We start from the raw sequence: 24894 nt of genomic DNA, 5'->3' as shown, positions 1-24894 counted from the left end.
GATTTTTAAGAACGTGCTGATTAATTATTATCGTGTTGGCCACAGCTCAAACGATGATTTTACGATATTAGTGTTCACAATAACATAATTATCCATTTTTTTCATTTATAGATTTTATATCATGCAAGTATTCAATCTATATTGTAGTTTACAAGAACACACTACGAAGTAAATAGCTATCGTATCCGTTCAAAAATTTAGCATCGTTATATTTTTACAATAACTTGATGTTTCAATTCCGTGTACACATTTATGTAGAAATTATTATTTTTTAAAATCATCAAAGAATAAGAAGTTTTAAGAAGTGCATTTACATTTGTTCACACGCATGAACGAAACTATGTTTTGATATGACAATAAGTCATTGTTACATTCGTTTAACAATCACTTACTAGTGTTTGTATAATTTTACAGTTTCTTGTATCATTTTGATGCAAAATAATATGGGCGTCGTGTCACACGAGAGATGTGTTCCTTATTGTACATTAAAAATGTTATTGATCAAAATCTTACATGTTTTGACAAGTTGTAAAACTTAGAACACATAAAGATTCGAGACTGTTGAGGTTGTTACAACAGGTACTCGTGAAAACATCAGAATGGAGAATAATATGAAAAATGAAGATTGTGAAAATCAGGTAATTGGTACAGTGGGAAAAAAGGAGGAAATTCTGGTAACGTTACAAGCTGTACAAAGTTGTTCAGATACAAAGGCACCTACAGAGACCAAAAATACTCAAGTTCGTGTTGTTAGGGGTACGAAAAAAATGAAATTAGATGTTAGTGATAGTAACAATTACGAAAAGAAAGGTTTGTTTCGTTTTCATTCATATATTTATATTTAAAGAATCCCAAACACTGTTTGTACTTAAGTTATATTTAACAATAATTAAAAGTTCATAAATACCATATCAATTCTATATTTGATTGTGTTTAGATTCCAAAGATGAAGAAAATAATGCAGAAGTAAAAGTAAGATCTCTTAAAAGATCTTGTGAATTATGGTCCATGGAGGATAAAAATACCTTTTTCAAAGCTCTAAATGAATATGGAAAAGATTTTGATGCTCTACAGAGTTATTTTCTCTGCCAAGGAAAGAAAAAAGGTTTACCAGATGTTATGATAAAGAATAAGGAACAAATCAGGCACTTTTATTATAGAACATGGTTAAAAATTTCAAAACACTTAAAGTTTTCTGAAGGTAATAATTTACAGAACATTTGAAAGTTGCTTTTTTAAATCAGTAATACAGTAAACATTTTATTTTATAGATATGAAGAAAACTTCTCAGGAATTATATGGTCTAATTAATTATGGTGAGCTGAGAAGAAAATTACCACGAATACATGAAAAAATACATTTGAAATTAAATGAATTAGTTTATTGGGGATCTACGCAAGTCAGACTTAGGGGAAAGACTATGAGGATTAAAACACCCATATGTAGAGCACTAAGAAAACTGAATCAGTTAGAAGGTATGCTTAATAAATCAAATAGGATATAAAGTATTTTAAAAATTAATAACATGTTTAACATTTTCATGTTTATTTAGATTGGCAAGAAGAAATCAAATTACCATCTCGAATAACAATTGAATTAAGACCTCGTAATAATATGGCATGGTGGCAAGTACAAGCATCAGCAATGAATCCAAGAGTACGCACCTTGCTACCTATACAGAGGCGTTTGTCTAGTTTATTAATATTTTTACAACAAAGATGGAGGCCTGCAAAATATAATACAGTATCCTTGCTTTGAACTACATCACCAATATTATGGTTTTATATTATACTTTGCACAATAAGAAAGTACGAAGAAAGATCCTATACAGATAATGTAGTCTTCTAATGTAGAGAATACTATCGTCAATGAAATGAAGGATATTCGACTATTACGAATGGCACCTCCAGAAGGATCCAAAATTACTTTACCAATGGTAAACCTTGGAGAATATCTCACCAGTAACAGTGTCAGTTTAAATTCGTATGAAAAACGTTTGGGACTAAAGAGTTCTAGGATGGACTTGTTAGGATCAGTACAATATTTGAAAGGTGTTGGAAAGAAGGGAATTAAAAGAAGCAAGGTGGACAAAAAGTCTGCAAATCAATCAGAGGATAATTGTACGCTGCCAGACAACAATAGTGATGTGGATGTAATAGAATCTGGCAATAATGTTTCAGAAAAACCGTCGATTCTTAACATTTCAGAAAAATCAACAGCAGAACAGCAACAAACGGAGCCTAATAGGTTCCCAGGAAGGGAAACCATTGAAAGAATTCGAAAGGGCTGGAATCTTGAAGAAGCAAACACTATCACTGTAGGAGACCTCTTTTTAATGGTATACAATCTCCTTTTAACTGCATTGAATAAAAATCTTGCAAAAGGCAAAAGTATGTTTCTTAGAAATGTGTTATTTCTAATTTTTTCAGTTTGGTCGCGAGTCTAAAATTACTCTGGAATACTGGTGGGATTGGAATCTACGGGAGCAACACGCTGGAGAACCTATATCGATCAATTTACGCGACGATAATTTGTGTTTAACTTTGCAAAAGTTATTATCAATAGCAAAACACAGTTACGGCACGAGCAAAGTATGAGAACACTATACATTGTAACGTTTCATAACAAATACTTTACACTGTCAAATGTACTAATTGTTACTGATATTTAGGTATATGATAACACTTCTGGAAGTAGCGAAACTGTAATTTCATCTCGTACGCTTTCGACAAAGGAGTCGACCTTTAGAAGACCTCTTATTCCACAAACTTATCATAAAATTGGCACACCAGATGCTTTTAAAACACAGTTAGATGTAAGCATTTATATCTGTATATATTTACTAAGTGAAATACATTTTTATTAACAATATTACGATATTTTATAAAATGCAGAAGTTTAAGACCCGCTTCTGTAAACGAGGTAGAACTGTAAGGCAAAAAAGTCTCGTTGTACAGAGGGTGTTGCCAATAATATCTACATCAAATAATCCATCAGAAGTTTTAACATCTGATTCTCCAGAGACAAGTAAACCAAATGATTCACCTTTCAATAATAATGATCAACCAAATAATAAACCGCCGTCGATAAATATTAGCGAGCCACAAGAGAAAAGTTTTCTAGTTGAACTCGAAGTGACAAGAGATGCAAAACCTACGAATTCAATTATAACTAGTGCTACACAAATTCTTAAAGAAGGGGACCACCAATGGCTAAACAGTGAGGTAATTTTTTAGTTCTGTAATTTACGATTTTAGAGTAATAAGTAAGTTATATTGCATTTATTAATGTAGAAATTAAATCGTAGGTAGCAGATTTTTCGTTGAGCAGTTTTTTGGGCCAGCTTGAGTCTCCCATTAAAATCTCGCAAAGAAGCCAAAATGGAGAACATATAGAAGATATTCGTCCATCCTCCGACGTAAATATTGAAAAAGCGTTAAATATTGAATTAATATTTCAATATATTAATAACGTAATTTTAACATTTCAGGTGGTGTCGCATATGCAGTGTCTCATGGGAGAAAACAGCGTAGATTATATGGCGAAATTTGCAAATCTCGCGTCACAAATTGCATCAGATGATAAAAAATAAGAATAGAAATGAATTAGTCAAATTTTGTATTGATTTTAATGAAATATCTAACGGTTTTAAATCTTGTAAACTTGATCATATTTTACAATCGAAGTGTATAATAATATTTGAATTGATTTATATATTTAACTCTTTGATATTCTATTTACAGACCACATGACACAATAATAACGGAACAGCGTATTGCTAATGAATAAAAAATTAGTTATCAATATATAGATTTTTCATAGCATATAACTTGTTTGTATACAAAGTACAATTACTTTCTCTTGTATGAAGCTCTTACAGTTTCGTGTTCTTTCATATTTAATAACTTAGAAAATACGTCATGTGTGCGATTGTACTTAACGTTTAATCGTTAAATACGTAGACAACATTATTCTAGAAAATACTTATAATTAGATTTTTTATGACAAATATCATAAGATTATTTTTTAGGATATATTTAAGTTATTGACTTTGTATGTTCAGCTACCTACGAGTAGTTATAAATATTTAATTCTTCGTGTGTTAAAAAATAATTATAGATATCATCGCACAATTGCGGGCGGAATACATTTGCAAGTGTTATTTGGTATCCTTGTTTAATCCACGAAGATGACATGTCTGTTTATGGAATCATTTAGGCAAGTTCTCGTATATAACGCCTGCAATTGCGTTGTAGTCTCATGTAACTAATTACGCGCGTTGAAAGAGGTAAAAATGAATTTTCAGTTTATCAAATTTTTTCGCAAAAAAAAAAGAAAATCAGTTATGGAAATTCTTTCTCGTTTCTTAGAAATAATAATTAGCTACGCCCGACTCGCAGCTACATAGATGTTTACTAACCGTGGTAAAGAAGTGGAAAAAAATGGACGTATGTACTTACATGTTAAACAAATTTCGTAAACTGCACCAAATTGCTACAAAACGGTTAATTTAAATTTTTGAACGTGTTTTAACGAGTCGAAATCTTTAAAATCTTGGCTTTTCAACTGAAACGATTTTGCCGAGGAATTACAAGTGATACGAAGGAATTATGCTTTAAGACTGTCCAATATGATTCGACGATACAAAAAGAATACCTTGGCCTGACTATAATCTTGGAAACAATGCTCGTTATGACTACTATGATATTATTACACCTCTATATCGAAACTATGAAAATACTCGACGCTGAAATATCCAATAAGCAAAATTCAAATAAAAAATCGAAAATCGAATGCTGGCCGATCGAGAGGTTTATTTTTATCTGAAATTAGGCATGCTTGAGAAAATTACAAGCACGTCCGCGGGAACAATAATGAGCGGTACATCCCGAGGATACTTTATGTTCTTGGAAACAGAGCCTATGGTCTTTTCGACGACGCGTTGCGAAACAAACGTTGTAAATGATTCATAGTGCCCGCTTCCACGTGATCTCGTGCGCACGCAGCTATCATGTATCTGTATTTGCAGATGTGATTTCTTTGGACGTAAGCACCTTGCGTGGTGAACTGGTTTTGTTCGTTCTATCGATCACAAATGCTAAATCGCTGACAAAATATACTGTCCCCGTAAGGAGAAATGTAATACTTCGTTTCCGTTAGATATATACGCTAATAACGTCTTAAATACTCGATGATATTCTTTAGGATCTGCAAGTTTGTTTGACATCAACAAACTGTAATTTCGCAATCAAGATCAATGTTTCAACAATTTTGCAACATTTTCTGATGTACATTTAACAAGTTTCAATCAAAGATTGTGAAGATTCCTTCGTCACGAAATTACGCGTAAACCACCGTTTTGGTTAGAAACTTTCGATTCTAGTCTACATTAAAAAAATCATGAACCTGTTTGACAGTCCGAAGTGACCTTTCCCGTTTCGAAACACATTCGATTACGCAGACGTTCAAGTTACTACGCTGTACAGATAAAAACTTTGTCGTAACGTATCGCAAAAAAGAAATCACGTTTCGTTCTTAATCTTCTTTGCTCCTTTCATTCTTTCTGCGTATGTCACTTCAAGGAACTCGAGGTTTCATTGATGTATCTTTTGTTTACGAAATCTACGTGTGCCTGAACGAGATCGCGTTCTCGTGTATACGATTTTCAATGTCCCAAACATTGTGTTCAAAATAGATCGATACGTAGCCGTCATTTATTTTTTTTTTTTTAACAGTGGAACATTTTTCGCAAACTTGAAATGTTCTGCGATAACTATTTCGACTCCTTGCAAAGCAATTAACTATGTTCAATATTTACATTTTCACTTCTTAGAATTGTCATAAATTGACGTGCACTTCATTATCGTCCTAAGCATCGATATACGTACAGTATATGTAATCTTAGAATTATCGTTCTGTCTTCGCACAAAATAATAATGATAATGTTAATTTATATAATATATATTGTATCGAGTACTACGATTGAAACTGGAAGAATTGATACAAAAATTTGAATACCTTGGGGAGGGTTACGAGTTCGATACAATAAACACTTTTGATAAATTTCATGGTCGTACAACGATGCGATTAAAACACTGACCACTGGTGCCAAGTGACCTGCTTGCGCGCGCCATGAAATTTGCATAGGTTTATTCGTAAGTCAATTATGTTTTGCACAACGCGGAGTAATTTTCTGATTGTATACGGATAAGAAACTTGAAATTAGTGAGGCGACGATGTTCCGTTACCGATTAAATATGGTCACGTGTTAGACAGCACTTATAAGTTTATGTTTACAATTCTTGCGGAACATTCTGTTCGATTCTCAACGTGGTACATTACAATTTCGAATGATTCTCGCGTGAAGGCCAAACAAATAAATGTCTCTGGATATTCGCAATAATTGTAACAAATTGTCTCGTAACATATGCGTCGGTGATGATCAAACATTGTCCGTTTATTTCTTTTCTGGAATTTTTTTTTTTTTTTCTTTTTTAACAAAATACATTTTACTCAAGTGGCGAAATTGATTGTTATGGATCCGAAATAGTTACAATAGTCGATGTCTTTTGGAGAAGTAGACCAAACCGAGATACAAAGAGTCATGTTCAAGGCAATGTGGGCAGAAAGTATAATCTTTTTTTTTTCTGGTTTCCGGTAGTGTTATAGTGCAGGAAGCAAAGCGCAACGATATCGACAAGAACATGGTTTATAAACGATCAAAAGAATACATGCAAAAATTAGACTGGAAATTTAAATTCAGCTCCAAGCGACGCACTGCTCCGCATCCTTGGAAATTATACCTGCAAGCGGTCGCGAAAATTCTGTTTGTTATTTCGGATAAGACTTTATTTTAATTTTTATGAGGGCGCGATGATTCATCCGAGCGCACACAACGAGCGTGGCCAAAAAACAAGATGAATCTCGGGCGGGCAAAACAGGTTCGAAAGTTGTTCAGGAATTTTTCAATTCTTCGTCAACGAAAAGGAACACGGAACGCGGACACGTAATGATCCCTTCCCTCTTTTGTTTCTCGAATTCGTGAAATACGTTCGTTTCCTAGACAATTGGCAACAGAAAAAAAAAAAACCCAAGAATCGTTCCGACGTGTCGGTAAAACCAATCTGATTTCTTCCTTTTTTCCCCCTTTTTTTTCTTTAATCGTCGAATCGTTCGGGGAAAAATAACGCAGCTGTTTATGTTTCGAAATAGTCAGCTAATCAGCGAACCGATACAAAATCAAAGCTCTATGCGGTCGACGGCGATTACAGTTCCTTGAATCGACTACATATTGGTAATCTTTAGTAGTCTCACGGATTGCGGTTATGATAAAGACTCGTGTTCTTTCCGCTGTGGAAACGGAATAAATTGAAAATCAAGCGATATAACATGAAATAAAACGTAAGATCATGGTACCACTGATGTGTTTACAATCCGATGTCGAGACATTGTGGCGCACTATAAATAAACGAGTCCATTGGCGTCGCCAATAAGGAGAGCCCCACCGAGTTGTGTTTTACGAGAAATCGGGGAAAAAATGGAAAAATGTCCGCTCGCACATAACAATTAGCCGCATCGACGATCGATTGATATTATTTATCGAATTCGTTCGATTTGAGAAACCGATGGTATAATTTACACGTTTTTACGAATTCTATTTATGAAACGCTCGAAACGGGTATTCTACCGTGAACGTAACAACATTCCAGGAAACTTTGATATGCGTGTCAAACGTCGGGCTGCATTAACCGATCGAAATTTATATTTTCTATTGATAAAATTGTAGGAGAAAAATTGATACAGATCCCGAAATGTTTCAATGGAATTTGTCGTCGATAGTTCAACGATCAACTTCGTCGAATCGTTGAATTTGTTTCGTTACTCATTTTATAAACTGTTGTTTCCGATAAAAGTTTCAGCAAAAAATCGAATTTCGAAAGTGATTTACATATTATCGGAGCTAGATAACCCGCAAACTCGACTTTAAGAGATCGAGGGCAAGCGATGCATCGAGTAATTTAGAATTTATTCGATTTTTATACGATTAATCGACAGAAATCACTGATAGCGGTGATCGTTTCCAAGTGAACTTGTTACTTTAATTATCATAAAGAAATTATTAAATAAAGTTAGAGCGAAAATAGAAACTGTTAGAAAAATCGACTTACACGTTGATATATGCAGGTTTCTCCGTTAGTGCTAGAGACTAGAATGTACAAACATTTGTACGAAATCGTGTTCAAAATAAACGATCATTAACTAAGATTAGCAATACATCATGAAAATTGTATTCCTTCGAAAAAATATTTGTTAACGCCGCTCTTCGCATCTACATGCACATATGTATACAATAAATATTAATTTTTTTACATTGTGAAAACTTTCAAATAATTGTGAAACATTCCTAAAAACACAACGATATATTTCTAAAAGACAAAAGTATCGTCTTAAGTCCATTTTCGGTTCCATTCTCGATCGAATTTCTAATAAGCAGCAGTTTCGAAGTGTTTATGATAATTTCATCATCCGCTGTGTACGATTTTTATAACGACATCATGAATCTTTTTAAGATTCATTGACAATTATAAGAAACATTCGGTACGAACAACAAACGCGTAAACTTAACCTGAACTCTGGAGGTTAGAATTTTGAGCGTGGAGAATTACCCCTTTGAGATATTTGGGTTAGGTTGTGTCGATATCGCTGTTTTCGATTCGCACCTCGCGTTCCGGATCGCGGAGACCGCCGCCAATGGAGCGTATCCGCAATTATTGCGTCAGCAATCGTGGTCTGCGTTGTTGGTGATTGGCCGGTTCCGAAGAGCGGGAAATCCCCGTTGAAACCTGCTCTTCCGCGGTGTCCGTCCCCGTGGTTCTCCCGCTGACGTCTTTCGCGTCACCGCTGTGCCGAACCGCCGACCCCGTGCTTCGTCAGAGACATTCCGACGACCGGCGATCAGTATCGCGCTGTGCGACACCGTCGCGACGTCGTCGCTTTTCTGAGGACTTCCGTGGCGCATTGTCCGAGACAGTGATGAGATACGTGTTGTCGCTGCATGACACACACGTTTGGTGATCGCGATAACGTTTCGAACAGAACGCTATATTTAGTACGCGTTATTCATTCTTTTCGAAGACCAAGTGAAACTGAAAAATGGATCCGTTTGACAGTTACGAAAGAACCGACTTGCCGGAGGTAAGTTGTAATCAAAGCGGGAAACTTGTTTATTTACTTAACCGAGCGGTTTAGTTTTATTGCACGCGTTGCTCGAACCGATAACAGTTCGGTTAGTTTTGCATCGTAAACGATACACGGTTCGTATCATTTTCCCTCGATCGCATTCATTAGTTTAATTTTATAATTCAACGCGAAACGCATACCATTATTGGTATAGTTTCACGCACTTTCGTCGAAGAATTTTTATATTCATTGCCCTGTCGCGTACGTTGTTAGCGCGCCATAATAAACTTTCTAAGAAACTAGCGATGTTTTATCAGTTGGTACATGGATAAAGGAAAACCGTACACGGATCCAATAGAGAATACGATAAATCCATAGTTTCGTGTAAATTGACGTTTGAATTTTAATTTTCAATCACTTTTCAAGATTTAATGGAAAACTCGCGTTACGTATAGCATTGAATATATTAAGAATTCGCTATGTTTCTTGAATTGTAGAAGCGAAACTGAAAACTTTTAACGCAGAATACGTAAATCAGTACATTAAGGACTGCCCTTAACTTCTTCCTGTTTAAAACTCGCGAGTAGATCGGTTAAGATGTTTAAATTTTATTGGGTTATAAAGTAAAGAGTACTTGTGAAAACACGTGGTAACAAATCTTTTAAACAACGAACACCGAAAAGTCGTCCGTTTCATTTCGCCGTGATGCTATTTTGACCGAAATATATTTTTACGTCAAATAACAACAGTGGAAGGTATGATAATTCGAGCGTTTGGGTCGCACGAACGTCTACGTTGCTGCGTAAAACGAGTACACTTGCAGATTGCGCGAAACGATTTCTGAGATACAACTGATTCAGTTTACAATATTTTTGAGTACTTACACGATAATAAGCTGTCATCTAATTCCGCAGGGTGAAATAATATTTCACGAAGTATCGTTTTAATCGCATCGTACGATACGGCATTATGCGAACACGATGGAACTAACATGGAATTTACTAGCATTTTTTGTGCAAGGAAAAAAAAATGATTCAACTGCTTCGGGCAGTTCCAGATTTCAGTAGTACCACTACTGCGTCAAAATAAGCGCGTTTACACGTAAAACGACTCTATCGATACTTTGACGTGTTTCAATATATCATAACGATATCAGTACGCGAATTCAATACGAAGAATATCAGATTGCAATGTTAGTTATGCGCTGGTAAGTTGACATTGCATCGTAAAAATTTATTCGTTATATTGTAATTTTTCCCACGTCAAAGTTTAAGAGAAACACAGAATATGTTAATGAATTACACGTTAATTTCAATGTTAACAATGCACGTCGTGTGTTAGCGTTGAAACGATGACTTCAACAATTTATTCTTCTGATTATACCGCAATTTATTCGATATTTAAGTGCTAAATGAAAAAAAAAACGCTGACTATGATAACAACGGTACGAGAGCTGAATTTGTTAACATTTAATTGTTTATTAAGTAACCTGTGTGTGTTAATTCCACAGTCAATTATGTCACTATCATTTGCTGTATACACTCAACTTCGTTTGAAACGCCTAAAGGCACGTAGTACTTGGAAAAAAAAAGAAAAAAAGGATAATAACATTCGAAAGAAAGAACGGTCTACGGTTGTTTATTGCAAATTGCCAATACCTATTCCGTGTAGATATTCCACTTATAATCACGACGTAAATACAGCTCTATTATGCGCATACAAACGCTCGTAAACAAGATTACAACGATCTCGTTTTTCTTTGTCGTGCTAAAAGGGGGATAGACGTTTGAAGACTTTGACAAGGTCATTAACGTAGAAACCTGACTTCGTTTCGGATTTGTTTGTCATACGATACGTTTCGGTTGCAGGTGTACCCATCGTTCACTAATCTCAACAACGACGACGATCACTTTTTATTGGACATGGATTCTTTGGTAACGAGAAAAAGCAATGCACTGACGACGCGCAGTTACGAACCGAGTCGGAAAAAATGTAGCTTCGGTAGGCTCGAAAAATGTTTCTCAACGCGTATCAATATTGCTAAATCATTTAATGATACTTGCAACGATAACGTTATGTTAATATACTACAAGATAGTACAAGTTTTTCAAGCGTGGCTTCGATAGCACTGTCCGAATACTTGAAACTCGAATACCGAATAATCCGAACAACTTTCAAAACTGCGATCCGTTTGCATAAAATTCAGTAATCGAAATTCTAGATAGATCGAATAATTGTGATACTTGAAGTACAAGAACGGATCGGATAATCGAGATGTACTCGAAATAGTCGAACATATCGATTCTTTCGAGGTATTCGAAGCGTTCGAGTAAACCCAACTTCGACTGAATATTATAATCAACTTCGATTCGCTTGTATTTACCCGAGCGCTACGTAAGCTACGAGTTCTAATAGATTTCCCATTCTCTTATAAATCATCGTTTTAATTTTCATGCAACACGTAGCTCGGGGCACGTTAATTTTATCATAATATCGTGTATTCAATAGGTGACGAGAACAATGATGCGATCGACGGTACTGGATGGTCGGATAAACCTATAAGAAACTGGTGTCAGGAGGAGACAATAAATTGGTTAATGTCTGCGGCGTCTTACATCGGGCAACCGTACAGTTTGATTCAGCACAGTCTCGCAGTGCCAGGAAACGAACTGGTCACCTTCACGAGAAACGATTTTATCAATCACGATCCCATATACGGAGATCGACTCTATGACCTACTCCACTCTCAGCATATCTCGAATCTGCGTATGTAACTGCTACTATGTGAAACACTGATAACGAGTGTAGTAGACCATCCATTCAATAAATATCGGATTAACTATGGAATGTTATTTCTCTTACTCCTTCTCGATTTTTACTAGAAACGACCATTCTCAGTGTCCGGATTATACAGTTGTATACAATATTTTAATACACTCCTATAGACGAAATTTACAATAGAAAGAAATGAATAACTTTGATTACAGTTCCACCGTTCGATACCATCCACCCTCATTCCGAAGATGAATATGCGCGGATCAATTCCAATAACGCATCAGGTAGTAGTGAGTCCTTTGGATTTCAATTGCGTCTAATGGAAATTTGTATGTATTTAATTTTGTATTTTTGTAGATGCAGAATCGGACAACAGTATTGAAGTATCCACCAAACGGCCGCCGGGTAGGCCAAGGGTTTTAAAGGCTAAGAAAAACTGTGAGTATAAAAAAAAAAAGAAATATTTCTTTAAATAAATTTAAATAACGTTATATAATTCTGTGTCTAGCCACCAGCCAGGGTAAGCTTTGGGAATTTATTAGGGATTTATTACGTAATCGAGAAACGTGTCCCAGTTTAATCTGCTGGGAAGATTATTCACAAGCAAAATTTCGATTCGTTAAAAGTGACGAAGTCGCAAAACGATGGGGCTCGCGGAAAGGAAACACAAAAATGACATATGAGAAATTGAGTCGAGCCATGAGGTAATTAATAAATAAGTTAACGAAAAATACATATAAAGTATTATGGAACTTCCCTTATTTATATTTGTGCTTAATTTAATAATTAATACGTTTTTATTATCAGTACGCCTAAATGTCTATTCTTTCAGGTATTATTACAAAAGTAAAATCTTTCTTCCTGTACTTGGCCGAAGATTGGTGTATCAATTTGGACCTAATGCAAAGGGCTGGCAGACTGACAATCCGAATTTCCGACATTAATTTACTTATCATTAAGGACTTCCAGGGCTCTATACAGATTCCTTTGAAGTTTCAGTACTTGTAAAAATTGTATAGACAATGAAAATAATAATTGCGATTGATAAATTCCACGCGCGGAATGCTTCTGGAAGTTGTACAAGAAAGGAAGAATGTTGATCATCATTTTTATCGATGCATTTTATCATTAGAGTAGCGAACGATTAATGTTTTGATAATGAAAAAATATTGAAAGTATTTTGATAATGGGAAAAAAAGTGTTAAACGTTGGCTCGATTAAGAGTTTTAAAAGACTAAGAACAGATCTAGTATTATACGTGATATACACTGACTAGATGTAAATAATATAAAGACAGTATGAATGAACAAAAATGTCAAGATTTTTCATATCTTTGTATGCATGACTGAGTCTATGAAAATAAGTGGAAGCGAAATATGAGTGAGAATTGCTTTAGTTTTATATAAGGTTTTCACAGTGTATATAATTTTAAGCATAATAGATCGTTTACTTATGTAAAAGTATACATATAATCAAGAAAGGCAATAATTCTCGTGACTTACAATCAAATAAATTTGCTATTACTTATTCTTTTTTTATATCACAGAGTTGTGTTATGTACCTTAACTTGGAAGCATGAGTACCTTTTAAATTGACCCTTGACTAATGGTCAATATTAAAAGAGGGAACTAAATTACATTATAAATAACAAACGGTACAGTATAATTTCGTTTGTCTCTAGAAGAATCTTATCTTAAACGTCTCGAGAAAGAATAGTTGAACTTTGTATCGTTTGTTTACAAACTATGGAAGATGGAATATCAGATTTAATATGTATTATAGTAATGAACCCTAATTAACAGTTAAAGTATGAATAACTGGATACTTACTTATTCTACAATAGCACATGCAAAAAAGCTTGCAAAGATATTTCTATTCAAATTTCGAGTGATTCAATTATTTGTTAACAAGTTTAAATATTGTAATTTAAGATACATAATATCGTGGTCGGAAAGATATACGAGTTAAAAGCATGCATAATTTTTTTTAAATTGATTTGTTGAAGATACTTAAGACTGCTGGATTGCGTTTAATTTGAGCGAACTTGATTATCGTTGCTTGTATAGTAAGAGCGTAATGAAAATACCGACTGCACTTCGTACGTGACTCAGTTTTGCAATATGTATATTGAAACGACTGCAAATTGTAAAACTAACATGTGAATATTTTCACATGTCCTCGTCCAGTTAATGTGACCGCTAAAGGCCATTATTTCATATAAACATATTTTACTCAGTAATTTGCCATGAATGTTCGACTGCCATTATCCAAATCAATTAAGTATTCATGCAACCGGCAACGTACTTAAACATTTGTTTACTACTATCGCAATAACTCTTCTTACATAATTCGACGAAACTGTAAAATAAAATACTATCGCCACTTTTCTTGGAAGTACCTAATTTTCCTGGAACATTTAACTTTTAGCTTAATTACAAATGTAAATTTAATGACTATCGAAAGGCACAAATCGTAAACAACCACTATCGTGAAGTACAAGTTACTCGTGACGGCATTGTGGAAAAAATGTATGTTATGTTTATGTAAAATAACTTACGGAAATAATCGGTGTTATCTTTGGTAACGAAAAATACCATAAAATAAAATAGAAAAAAATCTTATAAAGATCATTCGTTTATATTCTATTTTCATTGCAGGAATAAAATACGAGCTTTCAGTGTACGCGAGATTACGTGATTTCTATTCTTAAGGGGCTTCAAAATGTAAAGCGTAATATTTTAAAAAATATGAATACAAGATGTTGCTATGCTAAATTCCTTTAGCCACATTTCACTTACCGTAATCTTTAATGATAGTCATTAACAATGTTATGACCAACAAGCTGTTCTGGACCCTATGTTTTTTTGTGTTTGGCACTTATATTTATCATGTAAATTTCGAAGCGAGCATTGAAAACTTATTCTAAATAATAAACTTGGCTGGTATTTTTAATATGAATTGTAATAATAAGCCCTCGGATGTTCCTGATGTGTCTGCGACAAATTATTTTACCGGTTAAGACCTCACCTACAAAAAAGATGGTTTTAATTATTTTCTAACTTTACACGTTTAAATTTTCAATTAAATTAATTTCTTATTTAATATACCTTCAGTAATGCTAATTGGCTCACTTAACGAAAATACTGTTTGCTTCCAATGCGTTGGGGGCGAGTGCGGTCCTGTACTGAAATGAACTGGATTGTCCAAATCAAAGAAGATATCAAAAAAGCCAACAATTGCAGTTAAAGATCCAGTCTTTTTTACTTTTAATTCAAAAGACGATGCAAAATTCACGCAATCCGTCGTTACTTTATATAAATCGAACGCTTGAATTTCTACTGTACTCGTTATTAATTCATCGGCAACAGAAATTTCAATGTTAGGCTCACGCACAACTTCTGCTTTCATACAACTCATTTTAAAACCATACACATTTGACCAATAATCGATAAGTTCAACGTATCTTCCTGTAAAATAAAGATGAACATAATGTTTTTATAAGTTTTATCATTTAATAATAATTTTGTGAATATACACTAGTTTCATAAAAACTTGTTTATATTATTACAAATGTACTGAAAAGATTGCCTATCAAGGCAATTGTACAAACAGTACGTACTAGTATCTCCACTTCCAACAATATTGAGTGTGCATCTATTGGGAAGAAGTATTCCATCGGGTGTCAAGTAATGATCCCTAGCATATATGATTGTGTCCAGCATACCTTCGTACAAGAGAAAATAACCCATCCATTCAGATACAATTGCATCTACTTTTTCTTCATCGAGATTAATGTCTTCAAGGCGACCTTTTTTTAAAGTGATAATATCACTTAAATTGTTTTCTCTATAGCATGTTAGAAAGGATTTTATTAGGTATACAAAAATAGATAAAGTATCATGCTTTATAATTAAAATTTTTATGTAGCTTCAAACAATATCCATTTTAATTCAATAGTAGGGAAATGGATTGGCTTGTTAACGTTTGTATAGTTAAAAAAAAATATTTAATTAAATTCATGTACCTCACTATATCAATAGCATGATATATTACATCGGATTGATCAACACTGATAACTTTGCGGCATCCAGTTTTTGCTGCAAACATTGATAGAATACCAGTTCCACAACCAACATCTAGCACTACAGAGTTACTAAATCTATTTGCATTTGTTAGCAATGCATCACGATAACTTTCTGTTCGTACTTTGTCCTGGAAAAAGATAACACTTATATAGTTATTAACTTTGACTTAAAGTAAAAGTGGTTTACTTACTGTTAACATCTCATGATGTATAGCAAAATGACTGTACGTATTAAAATAGCCTTTGTCAACATTACAATTAGAATTACCAGAAGAACTAATACTGTTGTTTTCATCTAAATCATCATCCAGTACCAGCTTTCGTGTTTTTTCTGACATTTCATCTATTTGCTAAGGGTTAATACTATTAGATATATTTGTTATCTGTTTTACAAATGTTAAAATGTCTGCAAAAATACCTGTTTTGCCATGAAACATGCTAATTCGCGTTGCTCTAATTGTGCTCGAAGAGTTTGTATTGTCCTTTGCAATTCTGCAAAATGTGCTTCGGATAATGTAACACAGCCATTCTCTGAATTTACAGTATACGCTATAGGCTTTGTTGTTTTCTCTTCTAAATCCTCGATATCTATAAATGTATAAACATTGAATTAACTTATTAATTTAGAAAAGATTAATTATACTTACCAAACATCAACCAAGGATCGTCTTCTATAATAGGCCTTAAATACTCATCACTCTCCCAAGTTTTTATATTTAATGCATTTAATTGGTCAGGTAAAACATTTTTATGTCGAATAAAATTAATTAATTTAATATAAGAATAACTGTCCAGAGAATGTCTTGTTACAAAATTTTTTAAATCAAATCTATGCAATGCCACAAGATGCTCTAGTGCCATGGAAAAGTTGTTTGTAATTTCATTACAGAAAAGGCATGGTATAGTTTCAAAATCCCCTGTCATTTCGTCCCAATCATCTCCACTGTCATCGTCGCTTCTTCCATCCATTTCACACTCATAGTCAGTTCTTAATGGAATGGCTAAAGAATAAAAGGAATTACAATATAACAGCATACCTAATATTAAAAGAATCACGTTAAAATAAAAAATTAACAAAAGGACTATATTTATTTTACTGTTCAAAAAATTTTTCAATCTGTTATTAAATACTAAAGACATTTTTTAAGTGATTTTTAAGTGACAACTGCTTGAAAATTCCAAAAAATATCAGAAACCAATGATATCTATTTGAAGATTCCAATGTTAACGTTTTACATTAACTTTTGAGAACGAAAGAAAAAAAATTTAATTCATACCTTGCTCTGTCATTTTGTAACTAATTGATCCAAATAACATGTAATGATTAATGGTTATTGATATTCAGATAGGAGCGCTTAAATTTTGTCAAGGTTAGAGATCCGTATTTCTTCGACAGTTCGACTCATTCGTACACGTGCAGAAGTAAGGAAAGCCTCTTGCCTAATGTTCTGTATCACCTCGCGGTACAAGTCAATAAAAGACCCTTTTGTTTGTGTAGGTGGTCCTCCTTAAACTAGAATTTAATATTTATTGATTCTACTCTGCACCTGAGAGCACTTGACCTTTTAAAGCTTTTTTTTATCTATGTTTTTTGGCTGACATTGCGTACTGGTTCCTACTTCGTCGCGTACCGTTCTGCCGCTTACCATTCTTTACACGGCCGAGATCTTATATTACTTATATTTCTTTGAGAATTATGAATGAAGTTAAAAACAGTTTAAAAAAGATGTTATACGATTACTTTACACGAACCGTAATTTGAATTGTAAACGAATTTGATGAAGTTGATGGTAACAAATAGAAATCTACGTATGTAAATAACGTAAAATTAACCGGTAATATACGTAATTACATATTGCGGTACAATCGTTTCGTAAGATTTAATCTGTAGTAATCATAATACGATAATGTATTATTTGCCTCTCGAAATATGGGAACATATATTTTTATATGCCGATCCAGCGGTGCTTACAAAATTGAAAATAGTTTGTAAGGATTGGAATAAAATTATCAATAAGATCTTAAAGGTATGTTGCATACTGTCTTTAACATCAAATTTTTACAAGTAATTTTTAATTGATTTAAATGTAGCTTATGTTACTATTGGATGTAAATAGAAAGCATGATATTCTGTAACTTAGATGACTAAACAAACAAATAAAAATTTTTGATTATTTAACATATATTATTTAATCATAGGAAAATGATCACTGGTATAAAATATGTAAAAGAGAAATACCACAACATTTATGGAGTACCTTGTCGGAGACACTAAATCCAAAGAAGTTTTATACTGAATTCCATAAGAACTATGATGCTGCAATGTGGATGGCAATGTACAAACTATGGATTAAATGTAAAAATATAACGAAATGGTATACGCAAAATAAATGTATTGAACCATTATTGAAACAGAGTCCTTCAGAAATTATTACATGTGTAGATACTACAGGTAACAGTGTGTATTTGTGTACGATATGTAAGATTATATTTATTGCTTAAAATAAATTTTTTTTACAGAAAATATATTAGCCATTGGAACAAGTAAGGGATATATATATTTTTATGACGTTAGCAGATTATATAAAGACTTTATATATATAGCTGATCACATGGAATATGTACATAGCATACAATTTATTAGAGATGGTATTTATATTTTTTAACAATTGATTTTATTAAAAATTTTCAACTAACAATTTGCATTTTATAGAAACAAGTATTGTCTGTATATCATGCTCTATATATAATCACATAAGCTTTTGGGATATTAAGTCAAAGAAACTAATTGATAAAACACATGGAAAACTAATTTGGTATGATTTAAAGAATATGAAATAGTAGGCATAAAGTAATTATTCTAGCCATTACTAAATATTAAATATTTAATAGTACAAGCTACAGTTATTGTTATATTGCCATGCATAATATCATAATCATTGGAGGATCAATGCCAAGAACAAGATATGAGTTTAATACAAATAATATTGTTGCTATTGGTGCAGATAACAATACGGTAATATTTCTGCAATTATGTAGAAATTAAAATAATTACATTAATAAAAATATTTAAATTTAATTCAATAGATTTTTTATTTAAAATGTTAAAATATTATAACAAAGGTACTATTTTATACGGAGGATGGGGTCTTTGCACACTTAAAGTTGGACACAAACAAAAAGAATTATGTATGTTGGACACGTGTCCAATTGCCAAATATAAAAATTCGTCAATACTATATATTTAAACCAAATATAGTAGTTTGTATCACAGGTAAAGGAACATTTATTAAACAAATTTGTTAGCACACAAAATTAATAAAATATTTTATGATTTTAGATAATGGATATCTAGGTTTTTTGACACAAAACGAAGAATGGAAAATGCACAATCTACTGCCAATTTTACATGGTACTCCAACTGCAGTTTTGGTGTATGCTCATGTACTTATTTTAGGTTTAGATTCAGGTAATTAATTATCTTGTAATAATGACTTTTGTACAAATTAAGTCTATTGCAAGATGCGCTAATTATTATTTATTATTTTCAGGAAATGTTCATATATATTATATAAATGATTTTGATACAATAAATTTTAATACTATTGACTCTAAAAAATTAATTTTCGAATCTACAGCTGTTATATCACTGAATATAGTTGTTCACATTGAAGAATTTTTAATTGTTACTTATGAAAAAAAAATTTACATTGTTAAGTTTATTTAATATTTGTCTTCAATTTAACATATTTATGAACCATCTAATCTTAAGTGGTATAGTTTTCTACATAAAATTTCATTTGTAGGAAAATAAATTTTGTATTAATAAAATTCAAATAAATTTATTTATTGTAGAAGTTACAAAAATACATTGTAATATTTAACACAATGATAACAATGAAACATGTAAGTTATTTCTCTGTGATTTCACTGGCATTTTGTATTATACTTTATAATTTTGCGCTGTTCCAGTTCCATATATAGCATCCCACTCAACATAAGCTATTAAACTAGATTCAGATACGCTAGGACGTACATGTATTAGTGCTTCTTTAAAGTCATCAATTGTTACCTGTCTGACATCTTCCTTTCGGATATTTTCTAATTGACTGAATGAAATACTTCTAATTGGTCCCATGCTTGCTTCTTTGCATAGATTGGACATATCTGCCCCTGAATACCCTTTTGATTGTTGAGCTACATTATTAACATCTTCTTCGGTAAGATTGTGTGGAATTGTTAGTAATAAATTATTTATGATTTGTTTACGAGCTTCAAATTCTGGAAGGGGAATGTAGAGTCGTTTAACTAGTCGTCTGCGCGCTGCTTCGTCTAGTTCGTGCGGTCTATTTGTCGCTCCTACAATTAAAATACGATCTTCCTCTGCAGTTGCAGCTCCATCTAATTGTACTAAGAATTCAGTTTTTAATCTCCTAGAACTTTCATGTTCGGTTTCGGATCTCTGAGTGAGTAAAGAGTCTATTTCATCTACAAAAATAACCGATGGTTGATAAACTCTAGCAACAGCAAATAATGCTCTGACCATTTTTTCCCCTTCTCCTATCCATTTTGAAGTCAAAGAGCTCGCAGATATTGAAAAGAATGTAGATTTGCTCTGTGAAGCTATACACTTTCCTATAAGCGTTTTTCCAGTACCTGGAGGTCCAAATAATAAAATGCCTTTAGGTGGCCTACGTAAACCAGTAAAAATATCAGGTCTCAACATGGGATATACAACTACTTCTTTAATGATTTTCTTTGCATATTGTAAGCCAGCTATATCGTCCCAAGAGGTGGTAGTCTTAGAATCCATTATTTCATTCCTGATTAATTCAATCATTTTAGGTTCTATGTTTTTTAGTCTTTCATCCTCTATTTCCATTGTATCAGTTTCACTGTTATACATATTGTCTTGACCATGCATTGCTTTTTCCTTTTCTCGTTTAAATGGACAAATAAATTGGGAATTAATTGATCCTTTACCACCTAAAGTCTTTTTTTGTGCTGGTCTGTTAGCTTTGGTCTGCTGTACACTTAATTCATCTCTGGCAGTCTTAAAGTAGTTTAACTTAGCTTTAGGTAATTCAGAATCTTCATCACTTTTCTGAATAAGAACTTGTGAATTTAATTTTGTATTATTTCTATAAATGTTCGGTGGTTCATGACTATTTTTAGCCATGTTAAATGAGTCTTCTTTTACAAATTTAGACTGTACCTTAGGTTCAAATTTAACAGTTCTTTGTTGTGCAAAATACTGATATTCTTGACTTACTGGGTAAGACTTGGGCACCTGGTTTTTAGTATAATTTCTTTGCATACTATTGGATTCATCCATAGAATTACTTGATGAGGAGGAAGACTGCTGCTCCACTTCATATTGAATATTATCTTTACGCTTTCCTTTATCGTCTATATTCAAATCCTGACTTAGATTTGATTTTACTTGAACTCTGATTTTCCTATTTCGTACAGAGGATTCTTTGTTTTTCCACGTATTTATAATATTTTCAATATGCCTATCATTAAAAACTCTTCCATGACATGGTACTGTATTGTCATCTTGACAAGGTAAAGATTTTATAAAATTAAGTGCTGTATCTATATCGTGCAAACCAGACTTCCACATTTGTGGATTATTATTAATCTTCAATGTTTGTGCTTTAAATTGCTTCCAATAATTATTTACACCATTTTTGTTTTCCATTAGATTTTGATAATCTTCTAAGCTTTTTCGAAGCAAGCAAGCTGCCATATCTTCTGATTCACTATAAAATAAGATTTATGTATATATTTATTTTGTTACATATTATTTGAAGATATATGAATTATGAAACTTACAATCGTTTTGCAGTTAAATATTTAACAGCAAGGCACCTGCGTTCAATGTCTACCACCTCTGTATCATCTTTGTTAGCTTGTGAGAATTTTAAAATATGATACGCTGCTAAGAAATTACTTTTCTCTTTATCAATTGATGGATCGGTAGTGGCCATATTTGTTTTGAACAAGAACTCTACTCTAAGCATGTACATTTCAGGTAAAATATTCATAATAAAATAAATCTTTCTTATAGAAGGAATGCAATTAAAGACCCTGTTTGATAATTTATGAAAATAACAATTTTAAACTAATAATTTAAAGGCAAGCAAATCATATCGAATTTTAGAGCTCTAATTTAATCGAAGTTTGAAATATTTTAAATATTAATATACATTTCAGTTACATTATTATATTTATTATTAATCATACCTACATCGTGAATGATAATATAATATCACTTGGAATCCGTTACATCTTTTGGTCGTTGATTAAAGATAAATGATAAAATAAATGCTTAGAATTACTTTAAAGTTTTTATATACATAAAATAGACAATACTAGTTTATAATAATTCATATTTACAAACAAGTTACACAAAGTGTGAAATGCTACAACTATCAAAAGGTAAATAGATTTAAATACTCCAAATCTTTGTAAAGCACCATCAACGGCAAATAACCCAAGCTTGTAGCGAAATAGTTTCCGGTTTCGCCGCTTCAGAGCACCACTAATTTTCCAAAATCAATACAATAATAATTTATTTTTCTTACGAATCTAATTTTCAGTTTCATTTTCAGACATCCATAGTTTGACCACAGAAGAAAAATAAAATATACGTTTCGTTTTACGAGAGTTGATGTCATACGATCTGAAATACCGATCTCATAAAATCAAAAGTTTTAAAGTGACCTCTTTATTTAAAAATGATTATGGTGGGAACTATGTTCAATTGAACCATCTACGTCGGTAAAGGTAGTAAATGTAGAAAACTCGTTTCTATGAATCCTTTATGATTTCATCAAACCTCTCAGTCTCAGAAAATATTGTAACAATTGCTATCATTCTCAAGGATGAAATTTTAAATATTCTAGGAACATGAAACTAAGAATACTCATTCATCGACCAACACTTGGAATTTTAATATTCCTTTTTTTGCCTCATAATTTTTTGCTTCACAGGTTTCTATGTTACAATATTATAGTTATTTTTACATTTAAGAAACTATTCTATAGAATAGTTTGCTAGGAGGTTGCTACGAGTAAAGGCCACCAGGTATACCAACTGGGGTCGTAGGGTTAAAATCGGCAAAAATCAGTACCGACAACTTTTCTTAATAAACTCGATAGAAAAAAAAAATGGTCATTAATAATAATTATTATACGTTGACGTATAACTAATTGTATCTCAAGAAGTTATCACGAATAACAATAATACTTTTCGAAGAAATTTAATTAACGATAACAATCAAGATCGATATATTAATATCTTCCATAATCAACTAATTTTACAAATATCTGTGATTTGTAACAATTATGCACGTCAATTTGCTCCCCGTAGGTGGGTGGTACTCATGTAGATAATCATTTTTCAGAATAGAAGCATTTAATCAGATAATGTTAGTTTCGTTAATCATTACTTAAATTGATGCTTTTCCAGAGATACAATAAGAGAAGTGGAAGGTAGTTTTAATTCGATTCGAGTTGAATTCTGTTTAAGGAAAGTCGCGAGATCAATTTATCCGTAAACAGTAGTCCGATAGAAGACTCAGTATTTTCATACTGACCGGGGAATTACAATAGATTACATTACGAAATGAACTCTTGTCAACTCTTTTTCCTGGTTCTCGACGATTCGCGTGATTATCTCTGCCGCGTGTGCAATATCAGGTTCAATAATAATACAGACTTGTCGTTACGAAGAACTATCTTCTCTTTGTTCGTGCACAGACACCAGATGCATCATCTTTATCTCGTTGAGAGCCCAATTATGATTAAGCGCACAACGTCACGATTCTTTCCAATTCTTCGAAACAATTTTCCCATTCCTTGCGTCTGAGAAAACGCAATATAACTATGAAGCAATCGTATAGAAATTTCAATCGTTTTCGATCGAAATATAATTATCAATTTCGTTATAATTTCACAAGACGTTAACGTATGTAACGAACAATTGAATGCAACATTTATTTTAAATAAATATTCTAACGTTCGTTTAAATAAATATATATAACTATTTCAATTATTCGTATATTTTAATTACAAGTTTTCTACTTCAATTCGCGAATTCTTAAATTACTTTAATACGCGGTTTAACAACGAAATGAGCTAAATACAACATACGACGCAATTCGTGGACCAAGGGATGATTCTTTACACAAAAATAAGTCTAAAATGTAAACGGACATTTTTCGTACCGTCCTTAGTTTTCGAGAAAATCAACTTTGAAGATTCGCAGGATACACGTGTGCTCGACTAGGTCGGGGCTGAATTAATTGGCCGCTCAAAGACACTCGCGAGCGAGAGGATCCTCCCCACTCCAACCGCACTATTCATTAAATCGAACATCTCTCGTTTTTCATCTCTCGTCTCGGAAAGGAAGCTCCGTATAAAAAATTATATTCGACATTTTATATTTATTTTTCCCCGAGGAATTTTCAGCTTTCGAACCGTGTATTTCAAGCTCCTTAATTAAATATCCAAAACGAAAAATGTATAAAATGTTACTCGAATTACACGTAGACGTATGAACGTTACTCGTCGAATGCGAATTATCATAAATGTTATTCATACGAATGCGAATTATCATAAACGTTACTCATACGAATGTGAATTATCGTAGGCGTTATTTATAGCAATGCGAATTATACGTAGACAAATATTTATGTAGCATTGATATTTTAAATACACCTGTTCAACGACGTTATTTGCACATCGAAAGTCCAATGGGATTTCCACGAGTAGTTTGTTTGTAAATAGATCGCGTCACGTATACGCGGAAGTTTCCTCTTGAAATTCCACAACTGATTCGTAATCGGG

General features: G+C 32.8%; 6 protein-coding genes across 9 annotated transcripts in view; 3 read left to right on the top strand and 3 right to left on the bottom strand.

The window, feature by feature from the left end:
• Stim (stromal interaction molecule) overlaps nt 1-9312 on the bottom strand; it is a 41535-nt gene extending 32223 nt beyond the window's left edge. The window contains exon 1 of the mRNA XM_076306989.1: nt 4461-9312. The gene's annotated coding sequence lies outside the window, so the exon portion shown is untranslated. The remainder of the gene's footprint in view (nt 1-4460) is intronic.
• Crm (cramped chromatin regulator) lies at nt 71-3938 on the top strand. Its single transcript, XM_076306985.1, has 10 exons — nt 71-810; nt 938-1201; nt 1272-1475; nt 1553-1743; nt 1841-2338; nt 2430-2591; nt 2672-2815; nt 2895-3224; nt 3308-3418; nt 3491-3938. Exons 1-10 carry the CDS (start codon nt 600-602, stop codon nt 3590-3592), a joined length of 2217 nt encoding a protein of 738 aa, XP_076163100.1. The 5' UTR covers nt 71-599; the 3' UTR covers nt 3593-3938.
• LOC143144515 (uncharacterized) lies at nt 8915-14341 on the top strand. Of its 2 annotated transcripts, none has more exons than XM_076307011.1 (7): nt 8915-9195; nt 11049-11181; nt 11689-11946; nt 12168-12239; nt 12313-12393; nt 12464-12659; nt 12788-14341. In XM_076307011.1, the coding sequence occupies exons 1-7, from the start codon at nt 9154-9156 to the stop codon at nt 12897-12899; spliced, it is 894 nt and encodes a 297-aa protein (XP_076163126.1). In that variant the 5' UTR covers nt 8915-9153; the 3' UTR covers nt 12900-14341. The 2 variants fall into 2 exon arrangements, with proteins under 2 accessions (XP_076163126.1, XP_076163127.1); XM_076307012.1 differs by lacking the exon at nt 8915-9195 and adding an exon at nt 9392-10387.
• Nucleotides 12763-17777, bottom strand: Art3 (arginine methyltransferase 3). The gene is made up of 8 exons (XM_076306994.1): nt 17317-17777; nt 16687-17040; nt 16458-16627; nt 16231-16389; nt 15980-16167; nt 15575-15801; nt 15063-15422; nt 12763-14982 (listed from the first exon to the last, which is right to left on the bottom strand). The coding sequence occupies exons 1-8, from the start codon at nt 17354-17356 to the stop codon at nt 14873-14875; spliced, it is 1608 nt and encodes a 535-aa protein (XP_076163109.1). The 5' UTR covers nt 17357-17777; the 3' UTR covers nt 12763-14872.
• On the top strand, nt 17330-19911 carry LOC143144513 (uncharacterized). 2 transcript variants are annotated; one of them, XM_076307006.1, is made up of 9 exons: nt 17399-17461; nt 17538-18066; nt 18239-18491; nt 18560-18688; nt 18753-18855; nt 18932-19055; nt 19163-19313; nt 19380-19508; nt 19591-19911. In XM_076307006.1, the coding sequence occupies exons 2-9, from the start codon at nt 17947-17949 to the stop codon at nt 19764-19766; spliced, it is 1185 nt and encodes a 394-aa protein (XP_076163121.1). In that variant the 5' UTR covers nt 17399-17461; nt 17538-17946; the 3' UTR covers nt 19767-19911. The 2 variants fall into 2 exon arrangements, with proteins under 2 accessions (XP_076163120.1, XP_076163121.1); XM_076307005.1 differs by having other exon boundaries at nt 17330-18066.
• Nucleotides 19873-24763, bottom strand: LOC143144509 (fidgetin-like protein 1). Of its 2 annotated transcripts, XM_076306992.1 has the most exons (4): nt 24273-24763; nt 22293-23910; nt 21878-22057; nt 19873-21804 (listed from the first exon to the last, which is right to left on the bottom strand). In XM_076306992.1, the coding sequence occupies exons 3-4, from the start codon at nt 22030-22032 to the stop codon at nt 19983-19985; spliced, it is 1977 nt and encodes a 658-aa protein (XP_076163107.1). In that variant the 5' UTR covers nt 22033-22057; nt 22293-23910; nt 24273-24763; the 3' UTR covers nt 19873-19982. The 2 variants fall into 2 exon arrangements, with proteins under 2 accessions (XP_076163107.1, XP_076163106.1); XM_076306991.1 differs by lacking the exons at nt 22293-23910; nt 24273-24763 and having other exon boundaries at nt 21878-22189.
• Between the last annotated feature and the right edge of the window lie 131 nt (nt 24764-24894).

This window comes from Ptiloglossa arizonensis, chromosome 3 (assembly GCF_051014685.1).
Source record: "Ptiloglossa arizonensis isolate GNS036 chromosome 3, iyPtiAriz1_principal, whole genome shotgun sequence".
Classification (NCBI taxonomy): Eukaryota; Metazoa; Arthropoda; class Insecta; order Hymenoptera; family Colletidae; genus Ptiloglossa; species Ptiloglossa arizonensis.
The sequence above is the reverse complement of the archived record's forward strand: the minus strand, read 5'-3'. Positions and strand labels throughout refer to the sequence as shown.

Coding starts and splice junctions, on each gene's coding strand:
- Crm (XM_076306985.1), top strand. CDS start 600: ATGGAGAATAATATGAAAAATGAAGATTGTGAAAATCAGGTAATTGGT. Junction 3,225..3,307: donor ACCAATGGCTAAACAGTGAG/GTAATTTTTTAG, acceptor ATTAAATCGTAG/GTAGCAGATTTTTCGTTGAG. Junction 3,419..3,490: donor ATATTCGTCCATCCTCCGAC/GTAAATATTGAA, acceptor TTAACATTTCAG/GTGGTGTCGCATATGCAGTG.
- LOC143144515 (XM_076307011.1), top strand. CDS start 9,154: ATGGATCCGTTTGACAGTTACGAAAGAACCGACTTGCCGGAG. Junction 9,196..11,048: donor AAAGAACCGACTTGCCGGAG/GTAAGTTGTAAT, acceptor TTTCGGTTGCAG/GTGTACCCATCGTTCACTAA. Junction 12,660..12,787: donor AAATTGAGTCGAGCCATGAG/GTAATTAATAAA, acceptor CTATTCTTTCAG/GTATTATTACAAAAGTAAAA.
- Art3 (XM_076306994.1), bottom strand. CDS start 17,356: ATGTTATTTGGATCAATTAGTTACAAAATGACAGAGCAAG. Junction 17,041..17,316: donor TTACAAAATGACAGAGCAAG/GTATGAATTAAA, acceptor TTTATTCTTTAG/CCATTCCATTAAGAACTGAC. Junction 14,983..15,062: donor GCCAATTAGCATTACTGAAG/GTATATTAAATA, acceptor TCTTTTTTGTAG/GTGAGGTCTTAACCGGTAAA.
- LOC143144513 (XM_076307005.1), top strand. CDS start 17,947: ATGTATTATTTGCCTCTCGAAATATGGGAACATATATTTTTATATGCC. Junction 18,492..18,559: donor TACATGTGTAGATACTACAG/GTAACAGTGTGT, acceptor TTTTTTTTACAG/AAAATATATTAGCCATTGGA. Junction 19,056..19,162: donor TTGGTGCAGATAACAATACG/GTAATATTTCTG, acceptor ATTATAACAAAG/GTACTATTTTATACGGAGGA.
- LOC143144509 (XM_076306991.1), bottom strand. CDS start 22,089: ATGAATATTTTACCTGAAATGTACATGCTTAGAGTAGAGTTCTTGTTC. Junction 21,805..21,877: donor TATTTAACTGCAAAACGATT/GTAAGTTTCATA, acceptor CTTATTTTATAG/TGAATCAGAAGATATGGCAG.